The 17,282-nt window shown below is 40.8% G+C and overlaps 1 protein-coding gene across 1 annotated transcript in view; it reads right to left on the reverse strand.

Annotated features, from left to right (window-relative positions):
- The window catches only part of LOC309682665 (ataxin-7-like protein 1), a gene marked incomplete at its 3' end in the record, with an annotated part of 45,585 nt that extends 28,638 nt beyond the window's left edge, over nucleotides 1–16,947 (reverse strand). Inside the window, exons 1-2 of the mRNA XM_082496781.1 lie at nucleotides 16,690–16,947; nucleotides 16,071–16,139 (exon numbers count right to left, since the gene is read on the reverse strand). Coding sequence (XP_082352907.1) covers nucleotides 16,071–16,139; nucleotides 16,690–16,804 — 184 coding nt within the window. The 5' untranslated portion in view covers nucleotides 16,805–16,947. The remainder of the gene's footprint in view (nucleotides 1–16,070; nucleotides 16,140–16,689) is intronic.
- Between the last annotated feature and the right edge of the window lie 335 nt (nucleotides 16,948–17,282).

Here is a 17,282-nt window from a genome sequence, read left to right on the forward strand (position 1 = left end):
AAACCATCTATTCTGCAGTCCTGAAATTCATTAGGTTTTTTTGGGTGTGTACAACCAAACCCCAAACATTTCATAAAAACAAAACCGATATTGCATTTTTTTTCTTTTTTAGAACCCCAATTCATGCTGCCTTTTACAAGTTTTTGGAGCCAGCAATACTGGTAAGGGGATGAGGGAGGAGAATTTATAAACTTGAGATGCAGCACATTTGCTTTCCACTTATTTTGTGTACAGTGCTTACAAGACCACTGGTGCTGGGGAAACCTCTGAAAATATGTCTTCACTGAAAGTAGGCTAGGTGCTGGCTTTAACCCCACATACACAACATCTCTCATCCAAGTTGAACGGTACCTTAAATCAGCATTGATTTGCCTTACTGTGAGCATAACTAAAAGAAAAGGTGACACTTTCACTCAGACTGGTGATGATTTTACAGCAGAGAGGCAAACCAAATGATTCAAGTGCTAATGTCTTTCAAATGATTCCTACTATTTCTTTTGCAAAACTAGGACAAAAAGAGTTCTCACACAATTCATTAGAAATTACAGAGCTTCTTGCCTTACCATAAAGATTGACCTGCTATGTCCGCATAAATCCATGGACAAAAAGGCAGCACCAGGAAAAACACGTTAACAAAGGTTGTTTTGCTTTGTAAACAAAGTAAAGTCAAAGATGTTCAGGCCCAGCTGCCAGTTACATGAACTTACAGAGAGAAGGCACGAACTATCTGCAATGCCTCCAACAAGGCTAATCATTTACTAATACAATTATTAAGTTATGCTTAGAATTCATGACTGGAGGGATATTTCTGGTTTTGATTACTAGGAAAATAAAAAGAGAGAATGGAAAGTGTTACTTCCTCATTTACCTGCTATTAAAAGACAGTCCCTTCTCACCCATCTATCTGGAAAGGTGTTGTTTTGCTTCAATCACCTCATCCAAGTGACAGGACAAGGGGCAATGGGCACAAGTTAGAACACAAGAAGTTCCGTTCAAATACACGGAAAAACTTCTTTACGGTGAGGGCGACAGAGCAGTGGCACAGGCTGCCCAGGGAGGTTGTGGAGTCCCCTTCTCTGGAGATTTTCAAGACCCACCTGGATGCAGTCCTGAGTAATGTGCTCTGGGCAATCCTGCTTTAGCAGGGGAATTGGGCTAGATGATCTCTAGAGGTCCCTTCCAACTCTGAAAATTCTGTGATTCTGTGATCTTTCACATGAACTTCTCTTTTAACAAAAGCAGCATTTAAAATGTATGAAATTTTAGAGAGGAGAGGAATTAAGAACGAAATTCTTCCTTATTATCTGTACTGAATTTCTATGTTAAAACAGGCCATAGAATTTCATCACATTATTCTAGCCTCAAACTCAAGCTTTCTGGCTGGCTAAAGCATCCTTCCTGGGAAAGCCCCAGGGTCTTATGTAAGGATTTTGTGCAACAGAGAGTCTATTACACCCCTTGATAAGCTGCTCCTATTTAATTGTATCATTAGAAAACTGCACCTTATTTCTACTCTGAACTGATCTAGCTTCAGCTTTCAGCCATGAGAATCCCCTTAATCTAGCTGACAAAGAACTATCTAACTGTCAGACACCTTTACCCTGTCTAAGTACTTATAGACTTATCAGGTAGCCTCCACCGTCTGTTGATAAACTAAATAGATTGAGCTTCTTAAATCTTCCATTCTAAAGCTGATTATCCAGACCTCAAATTAACACAGATTTTTCTGAACTCCTTCCAGTTTTTCCAACACCTTTTTAAAGTGTGCACATCAGAACTGGGATACAGTATTTCAGTAAAGCTGTATAAAAAGTGGTAGCATTCGTCTCCCTCCTACTCTATTTCCCAGTCATGCACTTACAGCCTTCTTCAAAACTGCTTTGCACTAGGAGTAATGCTTACATTAATCAACCCTCTAATGTAATTCTTCCTTCCCTACTTATATTACAGATATGTTTTTCCTAACACAACAAATTCCGAATGGACCATAACCAAATTTACTTCTGTTTGTTATACATAAAAAACATATATATATTTTTAACCTCAATTGCATAAGCTCTATGTATGATGGAATGTATGAATTCAGCACCTGTATTTTACAAGAGAAAAACTGCAGAGAAAAAGATTACGTTGCAATCATGTAATAGTTACCCAATTTAGTAGTTTGAAGAGGTAGCTTTATTTCATTCAATAAACTCACCACTCCCAGCCTATTTTGCACTATGGCATTCTGATGCTCACTTGTATATTCACCTCTTGAGGTGCTAGGTGGCCACGGTAGATTTTATTTTCAGCAAATTCCAGCAGGCACAACAAAAAATTGCTTCAGGCTAGAGGCAGCGTTCTACCAGACAAAAGGCAGAGCTGCAGGATAGTCGTGGAGGATTTGCTAATGTTATAAATCTACCCATGTAGTGAAAATTAATTGCCAGTTATAATCTTCAATTATTACTGTATCACCAGCTAGTTTCCCTTCCTATCTTGGATGAAAAGAGAACCCAAGTAAAATCATGAAGTATCTAGGATGACCATTTCCACAAACAGAAACGAAAAACAAACCACCAAAAAGAAACCAAAGAAAAGAGATTGTAAGATCACATCCTATTGTATCTGGTAAAGCACCCATGGTCCTCACTGGCAGAGCAGATGCAGGAGAAAAGATGATGCTAATGATGTTTGCACAGGAAAGGAGCAAGCAAACTACTTTTTGGAGTGGTAACATCAAATTCTATTTTTAAGTAATTTTAAAAAGATAGAAAAGCACCATACTAGTATCTGTGGTGACTTGCTAAAATATAGTGAAGTATTGCGTTTTTTCAGTATAGTAAGAACTGGCCTATTCTAATAAGGTTCATTTGGGTAATCGTTCTTTGGTAGAAAGATTAACCCAAACAACGTATTTGAAAAGATGGCAGTCTGATCACTACTTAGCTTTAATGAGCAAAATTTGATCCCAATGGGAGCATCATCTTTTGGAATCTGGTGAACAGAGCACTAGTCAATAAAGCCTGCCATGAACTCTCACAGGGAAACGTAACGTGCTTTGGCCATTTTGCCTGTTCTGTTTGTTTGTTTTAAAAATAAATATCTGCTATGCACCTGTATTCTCTCTGTAATATAGAAATAAGGTATTGTTCCTTTCCTTTCCAAATCATTATGCAATAGCATATTTCAGTGAGGACTGGATTACACCCTATCATAAATTTCTGCAAATAGCTGGTAGAACACTTTGGGTCTTTTTCCAATGAAAGGTGATCTATAAACATTATCAGTAGTCAACTTGTTTATTCTCATGATTTCTTCCCATTCACTCTCTCTCTCTCTGCCTCTCCTCACACTGACAGGTGAGCTGTAGACATGAATCACATTTCATACCCTTTCTCTGCATATACACACACTTTCCCGATTATTACTCAAAGCAGCTTTAATACACAATTTTGAACACAGGGAAATTCTCTCTCACAGTCTCATAGTATTAACATGAACAAGCTTTTAAAAGCCCTTTTTCTGTGTATTGTTCTCATAGCACTCTACGCTTGCACAAGGCACATCAGAAGTCTGCCATGAAAAGCCCATATTCAAGGGGTTCTCCCAAAATAAATTCAAACTTCAGAGGAATTTGGACACAATAGATGCACTCTAAGGTTGAAAGTCCATAATAAGAGTCAAAGCTGCTTAGAATTTTGCATGTCATTTATCCTCTGATCATGTCATTGATCCTCTGATATACAAACAAATGGGCATAAAAGAACTAATACAGAAGAGGAAGGAAGAGAAGGAGTATGAAGGAATGATAAATGTTGTTGCATACACAATGTATTAGTTTCTCCTCACTTTTTGCCTAGTATCAAAACTAGGGCACCGTTCAAGAGAACAGATGAGGTTGAAGCATAATGAGAAAGGGAGTGTTTAAGTATTTGGAGAACAGAGGGCATGTTTAGGGAACAGAATTAAGGAAGATTAAGATTTATCTTTCAATATTTATGTTATTTTTGCAGTTTGGCAATTATAATCAGTTTTGCTTTCCAGCTTCAAGACAGTAAGACAATATTAATAAAACAGGGAGAGTTTACTTTTACAAGTAAACTGCTTTCACTAGAAATCTCTTCTGTACACTACACTATCAGCTTTGATACCTCTTTCATCCACATCAACTAGTTATTCCCTGCCTCCTTCAAATTCCTCCTTAAAATAGCTGCCTGCATGAAATTTTTCAACATTCATAGACCAATTTTTGTCTTCACAACATACATTGCCTATGGCTTTGTCTGAAGTGCTCTCTGAAATAAAGACCATATCTTACTGTTTTTTAAAGCTACCACTTTTATACACATTACATCATTTGAACACGTTACACATCTCTTTAGAACTTTTCCAAATGTACACCTAATAACAAGGAATTTAAAAAACAAAAAAACCCAACAATGCACAAAAACTCACATTCAGGATAAACTCTTACCTTCCACGAAAGCAATAAAGGTTTATAATAGCCTTGATTTTTGAAAAAACTTGGAAAACAAACAGTCAGAATAGTGACAGGTATCTTGAAAAGCTGGAAACAATAATAAATGACACAAAAATTGTAGCATTCCCTCCTTCAGAGATGCAGTCAAGAATAAATTTTTCTGATGAACAAGAAATCAAAAAATATATAAAGTTGCATTACCTCTTTCAGAATCTAAATACCTACAAGGCTTGATAACATTCACACCCAGTGTGTTGCGAGTTATGAGAATAGCTGAAGAAAACTTACACCAAGCATAGAATGTACAAAGACTCTATTAAAAGCGCTATACAAAGAGCTCATCATAGTTTGATGAGCTTAAACATTCTTTTCTGCCATTTCTCCTTTATGTTTCCATTGCCATGCATTCAGTTTATTAGTATATTTGCCCAAGGTTCTCCAAGTCTTCTAAAACTCCAAAAATAAAGCAAAAGCATGAATATAGATTAGAACCACGAAACTTTATGATAGTGCATAAAACCCCCTGAGAGACACTGAAGAGAAAATCTGAAGACTTTTTTCTTTTCTTTTTTTCTCAGTAAAAGTTTCTCAGCAAGACAATGTGTATAAGCTCTTAGGATGACTGAACATAAATAACATACAGGGACAGGCAGAAAGTTGCTTGGGAAAGGCAGGCAAAGGAATGAGTAAAACCTTCCAAGTCAAAGGATCAGCTCAATCCTCTGTGCGTGTGCAAACAACTCTTACCCACAGCATTCTCCTCTTCTGGTCTCTTTCCTTACACAGATGTTTAGATCTACTAAAGAGATGTGAAAACCTGAGATTAACTTCTTAAACACTGAGAAGCCTGCATCATGAATGACAGCCATTCCATATAACACCTCAAAAATCATTAAGTCCTGCTTTCTTAGGGAAAAAGATAAGTGCTGTATCATAAAGCATCACTGCCTGTAGCACGTAGACAGCAATAAGTTTGCTTTGTCCTGCAAGACAAGCAAAAGCCATACAACCATGTTCACTGCAGCACTGCACCCAAGCTCTGATGATACGCCCTGTGCAGTACAACGTTAGCCGGCGCCCAGTCCATGATAATGTAATCCTTTGGCCTTGTCTCAGTTCTGGAAGCGGGAAGCTCAAGTCAGTGTCAGTATGCGATAGATCATGTAGACATACTATCTATTTATGTACTGCAAAGAACAGAACTACCAAGCTAGAAAACAGCAAACTACTTTCATGTGTGTCACGCGATGTGACAGGCATGACCAGTCACCAAAGCACAGAAGCATTCTGCTGCCACAGGCATGATCTACACACTCTTCTCTCTCCTTGGAGAAAAAGGCAATATTCTCTGTATTTCTCCTAAACGCCAGCAGTCTTCTCTCTAGTCATCTCCAAAAGAATCTTTCATCCAAGAACCTGACTCAAAGGCTGACCTGGCATATACTTAATGGCATCAATTTGTTCTCTCAACACTGCTTATTATTCCCATCCCATTATTTCTGATACTCAGGACTCCACCCTCTTTCACACTGACACAGTATTTTTTGCCCTTTTTCTTTCCACCCTTGATGGCTTTTCTCCTAACCACAACGAGGTCCAACTCCACCAATCCTGAACCCATGCCCATCTTAAATATCAATTACCTTTGCTTTATTCTTGCCTGCCCTAGTATTTGCAGTGGAAAAGGAAACTAGTCTGGAAATGAGGTTATTACACATTTTCTCTCTCTCTCTCTCTCCTGCTGCTTACTAAGCTGTGCCATTCCTCCAGTTGAGCTGAACCCACACCTGCAATTTCAGCCTTTTTTCCTCCTACTTTTGACTCACTCCTCAAACCTTTCTCTTGTATCCATTTCTTTCTCTACAATAGAATGCAAATATTTATTCCAAGAGAAAGCCAGAAAACATAATAATCATTTCATGTTCTCCCTTCCCACTCCCTTTCTCTTCATTACAGCTCTCTCTTCTTCCTTGTACCATAGATACTAAATACATCTGTCCCACTCTTTCTACTTGCCTCACTGACATCACCCCATACCTCACATCTCCTTTTTCCTCTTGCTCTGACAGAACAGCAGGACAGCCAATCAGTCTTTCCTATGTTTGGAAATCTACCTCTGACTTGTTGCTCCTCTAACTACACTACTTCTCTTTCTATCCTTCTTTCACCTCTAAGTTCATTATGAACTGTTTGCTAATAATTTACACTTTTAATTTGTCTCTTCAGCCTGAACTCTTTTCACCTGTCCCTTATACTACGTTGAAACTATTTCCACTAAAATGTCTAAAAACCTTACTATTGCAACGTCAAAATAAGTTAATAATTTCCATCATCTATAACTCTTGAGTGTTTTTCATAAAAATTAAATGCATTTCTCCTTTTGAAGCATTCATTCTCCCTTTCTGACTTCCATGACTCTACTCTCTCCTGCTTCCCTTCCTCCCTGTACCAACCCCTTCACAGGTCACTGGAAGGCTCCTTATTGCTCCTTTATCTTCTAGTAGGGTGGTGGTGGTGGGGCCGGACTGGCCACCAAGGTGAAACAACAGATGCTCTCCATTGAGCTACATCTTTTGTCCCTTCCCTTATGTCTGGGTATTTCATCACAAACTCAGTTCCTGAGGAGACAGGTCTCTACACAAAAAATCTCAGCCTACCTTTCTGACACCTCTTGTCAGTTTCATCTCAATACAGCTAGAATAGAACTTAGATCTCACCTCTCCCACCCTCTTTTCTCCATGTCCTTTCTTGATCACTGTGGACAGCATTATCACCTTGCTCATCATGCAAATATGAAACGCTATGTTGTCTTTGACAATGACTTCTCTCTTGATCATTCAGGCCATGTCTATATCTAAATGACTCTTCCTGTCCTGCACGCTTAGGACAAAATCTTTTCCAAATGTCTTCAGAGCTAAAGGTTTGTCTGGGCCTTCATCTCACATTAGTTACTAAAATTTTCTTCTTTTTTGTCTTGACAAACATTATCCTGCTTGTTCACACTGTTCCAAAAGTTATTTCTTCTATATTGGCATACTGATATACCATTGTCTCTACATCCTCCCCTTCAACTTTCAACACTGGGAACGACTCATCTTTGCTTTCCAGGCTCCTCTGTCTTACCTACACTACACTGTTCACATCCTACTTGCTGTCACACCATTTGCTTACATTTCTAGTTGGCTCATGATGTCAGTAACAATTTACTAAGCTTTCAACAACCAGTCTGTATTTTCATTCAGGTCAACTTCCACACTCGAGTAAGGACACCTTCCAAGCTTTTGCAAAACTACTTCACTGCCCTCTGAACACCACCTTAAAGCTTTCCTTGCCACAGTTCTAAGAAAGCCACTTTAGCTTAGGCTAAAGTCTACCACCTATCATGTTGAGCAACTAAGTGCTTTTGTTTGTCAATATTAAAATTCCTGCTTCGTCACATATTAAAAGATCAGTTTTATGCAGCACAATGATTTCACAACACACAGGCACACACCCTTCCTCCCTGCGCTGGTACCCTGCACAGTAGTGTCTAGGCTGATGGGGCTGCTAGGCATTAGGATCACGCAAATAACAATAATGCCTCCTTAATCCTGGCAGTAACAGATGAATTACTTATATTCATCCAGACCATTGTCCTCTGACTGTCTCCATTATCAACCCCAAACAAACAAGGTTTTGGCTCTGTCAGTGGTTGTTGTGGTGGCATGGGTCCAACAAACTTTTCACATTTAAATCATCAGTAGCATCCTGTCTCAATGAGACACAGCTAAGAGCAGCTTAAAAAAATAACCGGATATGCTAACTACCACCTCATAATCTATCTAACCTGGACAATCACAAGAGGCCAGCCTAAAGGCCACTCAAGGATAGAATACCTATCAGAGATTCAGAGATGAACACACATAATGATTTACAGTTCTGTAAATCTCTGCTTCCATTCTGACCATTTCAGCTCAGAACAACAACAAGCTGAAGTCACCTTATTCTCCCACTGGAGAGGTCCAGGCCATCCTGTTTTGTCTTGCTAGAGAAGACACTTTTGATCCAACAAACTTGTCAACAACTATTACTTACATGACATTAACAGTGTTCAAATATAAGTTCAAATTCCTAGTCTCTGCCCACCCCCTACGTCTAGCCCCCTGCAGTAGGAAAAGGAAGAATGACTAGACAGAAAGCATCAAACACTGTGTATTAGAAAAAAAAAACACAAACAAAACAAACAAAGAAAATTGCACAGCTAAGATCACTACACAGAATCAAACCCCATGAACTCTTGCCCTTTGCCAGTTATTCTTAGGTCTTGATGTTACTTCATCAATCACCCTTCTGTCCCTCCTGCTGAACACCTGCTCCACGGGAACGGAAAGGGAAGCAAGCCTGAACCCCTTGTGTACTGTGCACAACTCTGTCACAATACAACTGCTTCCGTTTTACAGATGATTCAGGAGGGGCCCGGGGATTAAGTGAAACTGCACTGTACATTGGTACCAGTGGTTGTGCAGAACCTAGAACTTTTGTCTTCAAGTTCTTTGCTCCTTCTGGTTGATGCTCTTTCTGATCTAGGAAAGGTCCACTTATTTTTTTTTGCCAAACACCACACATTTTACAAATGCATGCACGTAGAAACCAAAAACCAGCAAGACCAAATAATTCTAAATTCCAATTGCTGTCAAGAATACAGATAATAGGAAGTTGTGTTGGGCTTAAGGGTTGCACTATTAATAAAACTTAGTAAATTATGAAAGGAAATTGATGAATAATAAACACAACATTTTAGAAGTAAGGAAGACATCTCTGTTTCTACTGAATACAAGACCAAGAGCAATCTGAAAGCCTACTTCTCCAGCAACATCAGTGGCTTTCAAGCATAACTTTTAATAAGCCATACAACAAGTTATGACAACACCACTCCCTTAAAATCATCAACATTCAACCATAGAAAGGGACACAAAAAAAGAGAGAGAAATGATGCATGCAATAGTTGGTTTTCCTCTGCCCCACATCGATCTTAAGTAACTGTACTGGATTCCATCTCCAATCTGAGTCAGCTTGGACAGCTGTGCAGCACTACGATATAAAATTAAATCATTTTACCCGCATACTATCTATCTTTCTCAGCCAGCAAAAGAACCATCAAAGACTTCTTGCTATAGGCTTGCTGAGAGACCTCTATCAAACAACCTTACAGCATCACGACAGCATTCACCAAAGGTTTGTGGCATATAAATTACCTAAAGACACCAGCTTCACCTGGCATCCTGCACCATTAACTCCTGAATCAGCTTTTTCAAGGTCAAGGTGAAGAACTTCAGCACCAAGTTGAACTTGGAAGACAGAGAGATACAGTAACTTAATCCAAGGCCATATAAACTGAAAATCTTTCTTGCTAGTTATTCCAAAATTAATAACAAGTTGTCATGGCACTCATACAACCTTATGGTGCAGTTAACTCTTTAAGAAATACTCATATCTATATACTATTTTTATGGAAGGTGATCTTTCTTAATAATGCACGCAGTGTTATAAATCTAAACTTTCACTGGGACTACCAGAAACTTACACTGGCTGCCTACAGGACTCCTGCAATCCACAACCTAAACAAAACGTGATTTGAAACATGTTTTCTACAGGATTTTCCACTGCTTCCATCTCATACACCTCAGCTTTGGTTAAATGTCTAACATTTTTTGCCCCAAAGGTAAAACAGAACCTGATAATGTCCTTATTTTCAATTAACTAGGAACAAAAGGCTCACTTCAAGGAAATTACTCCATTTCACAGCCGAAATGGTTCAGGCCTTGTGTAGTCTTTTTTTATGCATGAAAACCAATACTTAATCTATAAACTATTAACCACAGACCGAGGCAGATCAACAAGAACACACACATATGTTTTTATATCTCAATCAAAATTAGACACACATTTCACTTTCCGTGGTGACAACAGGGCTTGGGGTATGCTCTAGTTAACATGTCACTTCCCACTTTCACAAGTCCTGTTATAAATTACAAGTAGAAGGAATGTCAGAGACAGATCTTTAGTGACGGTGCTGTCCGCTCACAGAAAACCACACATGGTTTCCCCACCAGTGTTCAAAAGAGGTACCTTAAACTACAGCAGAACTAACCTCTTCAGAATAACTGTTGCACAAATACTGGGAGAAATATCACCTGAACTCCATCAAGATATGTGCCGCCTAACAAAACCAGAATTTTTAAAAAGTCATTTATAGAACAACAGTTTTAGATACATATTCAAAAACATCAAAATCCTGATTCAAAACACAGAATGTCTGATCAGAGAGCCTTACCATTACTCCACTCTTTTTACCCAGTGTGTGGGCTGATGAAACTAAAGGACAGCTTTCAGAAAATAACTATGTAACTATGAGGATAACTATAATTCTGACTAAATTTCTGGGCACTATCACACATAATGTTTCATTCTTCCTCTGTCACCATTCCTTGAGACACATTAAATGAGGTGACAGCCACAACCAGGAGCCACACCACCCCCCTGCAGAAGCTGTCCATGGGGGAAAAAAAACATAAAAATCAGAGTCAGATATATACTAAACTGATCAGGCATTTAAACACCACAATGCAGACCACAATCAATCCCACTGTTATTTTTCACACCAAAGAAAAATAAGGAAAACCCCCATGGGGACATTTGCTCACTATTCTTATTCCCAGCATAAAGATAAGAATGACAATAAAAAGTTTCTCTTGACAACAGCCACAGTTTTGTACTCTGCCAATTCTCAGTTCTCTCACTCATCAAGCTCCACCTGAATATTACATCTGTTCAAGAACCAGTATCTCTGGAAGACGTTTATTAGCTCACAGGGAAGAGAAATAAAATTATACAACTTTCGCCCCTCTCTTTTGCCCAGTGCAAAACCAAAACCAAAACCAAAAGCAACTCCAACACCAGATTAACAACTAAAGCGGTCTAAATTCAATAACCTCACCTCTTTCTTTTGTGGTATGTGTTTAAAACTTTGTTATAACTTTCTTTCCCTCTCAGCCCTTTCCAACATTCTCCACCACCACAAAAAGATGAAAGATGAGAACAGCTAAGAAAAACAAGAATGTCTTATTCTTGAGTTTTTGTTTGATATGCTTTTAAAGGAGACAAACAGCACCATCAGCAAACCACTAGTAAACAAAAAAAATAAATAATAATTAAAAAAAAATCTACTCCAATCCCTATGCTTACATTAACCAGCTGTTTTTGTCGTCTCCTCTTCTTTCACAATCTTCTTATGAATAATTTTAGTTCTCATCCTCTTGCATTTCATAAAATAGAATGTTGTACACTACATGCTTTTTTTTTCTACAGAAGTGTTTATTATCATCTCCCAACATCCTTAACTCCTTATTTTTCCATGAAGAATGATAAAATCATCAAGATATTTTTCTGAAGAATAAAAAAAAAAATACTGAACACAAAACTAATCAGTATCCATTTAATTTTGTTCTGGTGTTGCCGAAGGATTTACCAAAAGGCTTTCCATCAGATATTTACGTGGGAAGTCAAAATAGGTAAAATACATTGTAAACAACTATCCAATAGATTTAAAACTCCAGTTTGCATATGTAATCATCTAGTCAAATGGTCAAACTTGGGGCTGCACGATAAGGACAGAGAATCTCAAATTTAACACAACATCAGAAAACCAGAAAAGAATTATTTATGTAACATCCCTAATGCTAAACAATGAGTCAGTAGGGTTCATGAAAAGACTATCTAAGACAAAACACACACATCATCAGATTGAAACCTCAATAATACAAACCCACTGAACTGAGAAACTGAAGTTGACTATGACACCAAGTACCCAGATATAGATCTAAATCCCATAGGTCATATTTAACCCTGCTGTAGTTAGTGAAGATACACAGGATATCTTTTGCACCTTTATAGCCTGTGCCTACCTAAATATATGCTTGCACATTTGCTAAATGTATTATTAATAAAAGTTCTGTAAGTAAGACAACAAAATTCACATTCTTCTACTATTTTCTTAAATGTCATATAAAGTAAAACATATGCCTCCAAAATTAATCTAAAATATGTTACAGGCTTAGACAGATACTAAAAGATCATTCATTTATCTCAGGCATACAGCTACTGTGACTTCTTACAGGACACAAACTGAGAAATAAATATAGACTCCTTTTACTATGCATGCTATGTACAAGAAAATCTTCAGTTCTTCAAATGTGCCATTCAACTTTTTGAAATTCAGTATCAATTCTAAATGCTGCTCCAATTCTGATAACCCCTCTTTTAGCTAAGCCGGTTGGTTGGTAGTGATTTGTCAGATAAGTTACACAATACTGTTTCTGCTTCCTGATTAGATAAGCAGATAAGTTGTGGGGGTTTTTTGTTACTGGTACAAACATTTATGAATAAAATTTTTCATTTTCTGTGAACACTTGCAACTTTGTAATCCCCTCTACCCAAATCTACATGCCAGTAAAAGTCAACCACGGACATGCTGCATTTGCTAAAGGAAAACGTAGAGTATTAGCATGCAAAAAGCAATTCCATCTACAAAACTGAACAAACGTTCAGGAAATTTCTCTCCCTCTGTGCTGCCTACATACACACTGTAGAATACGGGAAAGCAGTGATCAATATTTCTGTATCTTTACTTCTGCCCTAAAGATGGGGCATAGGGGGCATGTGGCCTTGGTGCATCTCATTACAGAAATGAGCAGCACAGCCAGACTGTGACCCCTTTGCCCAGGGATGTGCTAGGAAGTATCAACCACTTCAGCAGGTGGAGATTTGGTGGTGTTTCTCCCCACTATCACTGGGGAACCTCCCAGGTCCCCGTCTGGGTCAACAGGAGGAGGAAGAGCAGCCCATCACTCTAAACACATATAGTACACAAGCAGAAGGGAGGCAGCGATGCAGGGATGAAGCTAGCTGGAAGCACTTTTTGACATCTGACATCTTTTATTTTTTCCTACAAAACCAAAAAGTGAAACACCTTGGCCTGGTCTGGAGGAGATCACTGTCTTCCCACCTCTTCCCCCACCATGTTCTCCACACACAGTTTCACTAGTCTAAAAAGGCTCCTTGCTTAACTGCTTACAAGTGAAAGGCCACGTAAATCTGGTTGTATCAACTAAAGTTGACATAACACAGACAAATATTACAGGAAGTAAACGTGGCAAGATCAGATTTTACACTGTCTTTATCAAACAGGACAGTAATTTTTCATACTTAGAAGTCCTGTCTGTCTGTTACACCCCAGTTACCATATGCACGTAAAGTAAGATTTTTCTTTAAGACATGGCTTACAATCTCCTGGCACCACAAATGCTATAAGAAGGCCTACTCAAATAGGTAAGATTGCAAAGAAAAATTAGTTGGGTTTGGTATTACGACCTACCACGACCACAGCCCTTATCTATGGACAAAGCAAACAAAAAAGTCAGCATGTCACACGACAGAGGTATACAAGACCAGAATAAGCACACAAGTGTTTCTGCAAATACACGAGCAATGTTTTCTGCAATCCAATCTAACTCTTCAAATTTTTCCCCACCTTTATTAATAAGGATAGTGAGACTCAAGGAAGATTTACAGTGGGTGTTCAGACACACAGATGGGTGTGGTGAAAACACCTGTATTAACAGACAGCTTAAGTGAATACAGTAGAAACATTTCAACACACTAATTTATTCAAGCTTCATGAAAGTTCTTTCTAAGTGATCCAAAGCAAGTTACTACTTGGAAGCAATAAAATTCCAAAAGCTTTTTATTTGCTAAATATAACAGCCAGTTTTGGTTTTTTAAACTGTATTACAACGTAAGTACTATAAATGCTAGTAAGTGTTTCACACCTGTCACTATCGTAATGTCAGCAATAACATTACACTTTGGAAAAAATTTTTCTGGATAGTGAGTTTAAATACAGTGGTTTTGACAGTCTCTATCCTCCCCCCCTCAAAAAAAAACCCAACCAAAACAATGAGACACTAGATCTGATAATCTAAACTGAATCATTCTAGGAAACAATTTGCATATTAGGTATAAACTAAGGAGTAGGGATGCGCATCAATCCTTATGTCTCAAGTAAGTTTATAAGAATTTGTGTTCAAAGACTGCTAGGTGCAAAATATTTAATCTCAACCAATTAAGCTCCTTATGAAGGCCAAGCTCCAGTAGCAAGATTTTTGTTCTATTACTTTTGAATTGAACATTACTGATAGACATACAAACTGTTTGAGCCTTGAACCTCTTACCTATAAATATACTACATGAAAATGCCAGTTCTGCCTTTAACTTATTTTTGGGCTGGCAAAATAGAGAGGTTCAGGCATGTAAGAATCAAGACAGGAACACAATGAAGCTTGGCATCTCTATAAAGGTCTTAAAAAGGGAGGTTTTATGGTATTTTAAATAATTTTATTTAATGTGTACTCCATACAATTTTATAGTTTATCACACAAATCTACATTAGTGATTAATTCATTCCTTTTTCAAGGGCTTGATTAGAAAACATAAGATTCCTTTAAGCTGCCAAGATGCTAAAATTAAATGCACATGTAATGACAACTATAATATAACAAGAAACTTAACATAATTTCAGAATATATATTATGACATTACATGTAATAGTGGGATTTCTCTCAGCATCAGTAAGTCACACCAAAGTTTCACTGTGATGGCATTGTTCATTATGAACTTACTTCACCAGAAATATTTCTCATGACAGAAAAGTTGTATATGCATACTGCCTTCTTAACAGAACAGAAACAAACAGAAAGCTATGTGAAAATACGTCCCAAACCCTTTCACTAGTTGCATTAGGTGTTACCCCAGCATGACCTTAACAACGCGTGTCACAAACAAAATGTGTCAATTTGATTTGCCTACATTCACCACTAAACTGTCTCCTCTTGCAACTGACAGAACTGTGTCAGGCATGGCATATTAGCAAATACCCTTCACCTGGAATTTGCCTGTTTGTACTTATGGTACCAGAAAACCTTACGGCCCAAATGACCTATTATACTTGGTTTTGTATAATCTGCATGGCTTAGCCTAATGTAAGATAATACTAGATGCTGGCCACTCAGTTGACTGTAGGCCACACTCAGCAGTGAGAATGAAATAATAAAATGATACTTGAGCTAAAATGAATGAACTCAAGATTGTAACAGATCATTTCTCTCCATGAGTGGAAATACTTTTCAATACAGTCGCCAAAAATAATATAACATTTAAAGTTGATGCACGGATTTATGTGCTCATCTTCACGCAGAAGTGAAATGTTGCACCAAGAAGGGACAGGGTCCTTGAAAAAAATCCAATATGGCCACTGATGTGTAGTTGTCTTTTGACTTAAAATTGCCTTATCTTTTACCACATTTGTCAGTCACACACATACACCTGTTATACTCGTACTTCAAAAGAAGTTGACACAGTGACAGTCATCTGCGTGTACCCAACCTTGAAACATTCTTCACAGCAGAGAGATCCACATGCTATTAGACTACCCTGTCAAGGCCAAACCACAGTCATCCACAGCCACCAAGAGACAGACAGGTAGAGAGGTGTGCCAGCACTATCCACTTACCTTCTTTATTAAGCCTCATAACCTCCCTGCTTTTTCCACCCTCCTTTCCAGTCTCTTCTAGATCTACACCTGCAGAAGAGAAGCAGAGTCAGGAAGCGCCGAGGGCCCAGGGGTGTGCATTTATTGTTTGGCGGGGGGAGGAGGAGAGGTGAGGAGGTGAGCAGTGTTTCTATTTGCAACAGCAAAAGCACAATGGTCGGAGCATCTGCCAGGGAGCGGAACCGCCGGGCCTCCCGCGGCAGCACCCTCCGGCCCTCCCCGCAGCATCCTCCGGCCCCTCCGCCCCGCACATCCTCCCCCTCGCCCCCTTCCCCCACCGCGGCGCCGGCCCAGCGGCGGAGCCCGCGCCGCGGGGCAGCGGCACGGCACGGCGCGGCGTGCGCCAGCGCCTCCCGCACACATGGCACCGGGGGCTCGGCGCGTCAGCTGAGCGCCCGGGGGGGGGTGGGGGGGGGGGGGGGTGGCACCTCCCGCCGCGCCGCGCGGCCCCGGGAGGAGCAGGGAGGTGGGGGGGGGGGGGTAGCCCGGCCGGGCCCCCCGGCCCCTGGCCCCGCCGCCGTGCGTGCGCTCCGGGGGAGGGGAGCGGCGTGCCGAGCCGCGGGCCGGTCCCTGCCCTTACTGTGCGGGGGGGCGGCGCCGTGCGCGTGCGGGGGGGCGGCCTCCCGCACCCAGGCGGCCCAGGGCTGGCCCAGGAACGCCTCGGGACTGGGCACGGGCCGCTCCAGGGCCGCCATGGCGCCGCGCCTGCTCCTGCCTCCTTGTTGCTTTTCCCGTTTCCTTCGGCGGCGGCGGCGGCGAGCGAGCGAGCGAGACACGGGATTCGAGAACGCCGCACGTCATCCTCGGGACGTTCCGCCGCCCACACGGGGGTAGTGTCAGCCCCTGCTCCCTATCAGATCGGGCTCCCCGCCGCCCAGCGCGCATGCCCGCGCCCCCCGCGCCTGCGCGCCGCGCTCCGCGACGCCGCCGGCAGCAGGGCCTGCCGCCCGCCCCGAGGGGAGCGCCGGGCCCGCGCCGCCCCCGCGCCGGCCGCGCGCTGCCCCTCCGCGCCCCCGCGCAGCGCCGCCGCCCGGTCCGGCCCGACCCGGCCCGGCCCGTTGCGGACTGGCCCGGTGGAGCCGCCGCCGTGGGGAGCGGAGCGGGGCCGGCGGCCGAAGAGCCTCGCCGGGGAAGGCAGCCGCTGGCGTTGCGCGCCCCGGGGTTGCGCGCCCC

Source organism: Vanellus vanellus, assembly GCF_965231255.1.
Source record: "Vanellus vanellus genome assembly, chromosome: 1".
In the NCBI taxonomy this organism is placed as follows: Eukaryota; Metazoa; Chordata; class Aves; order Charadriiformes; family Charadriidae; genus Vanellus; species Vanellus vanellus.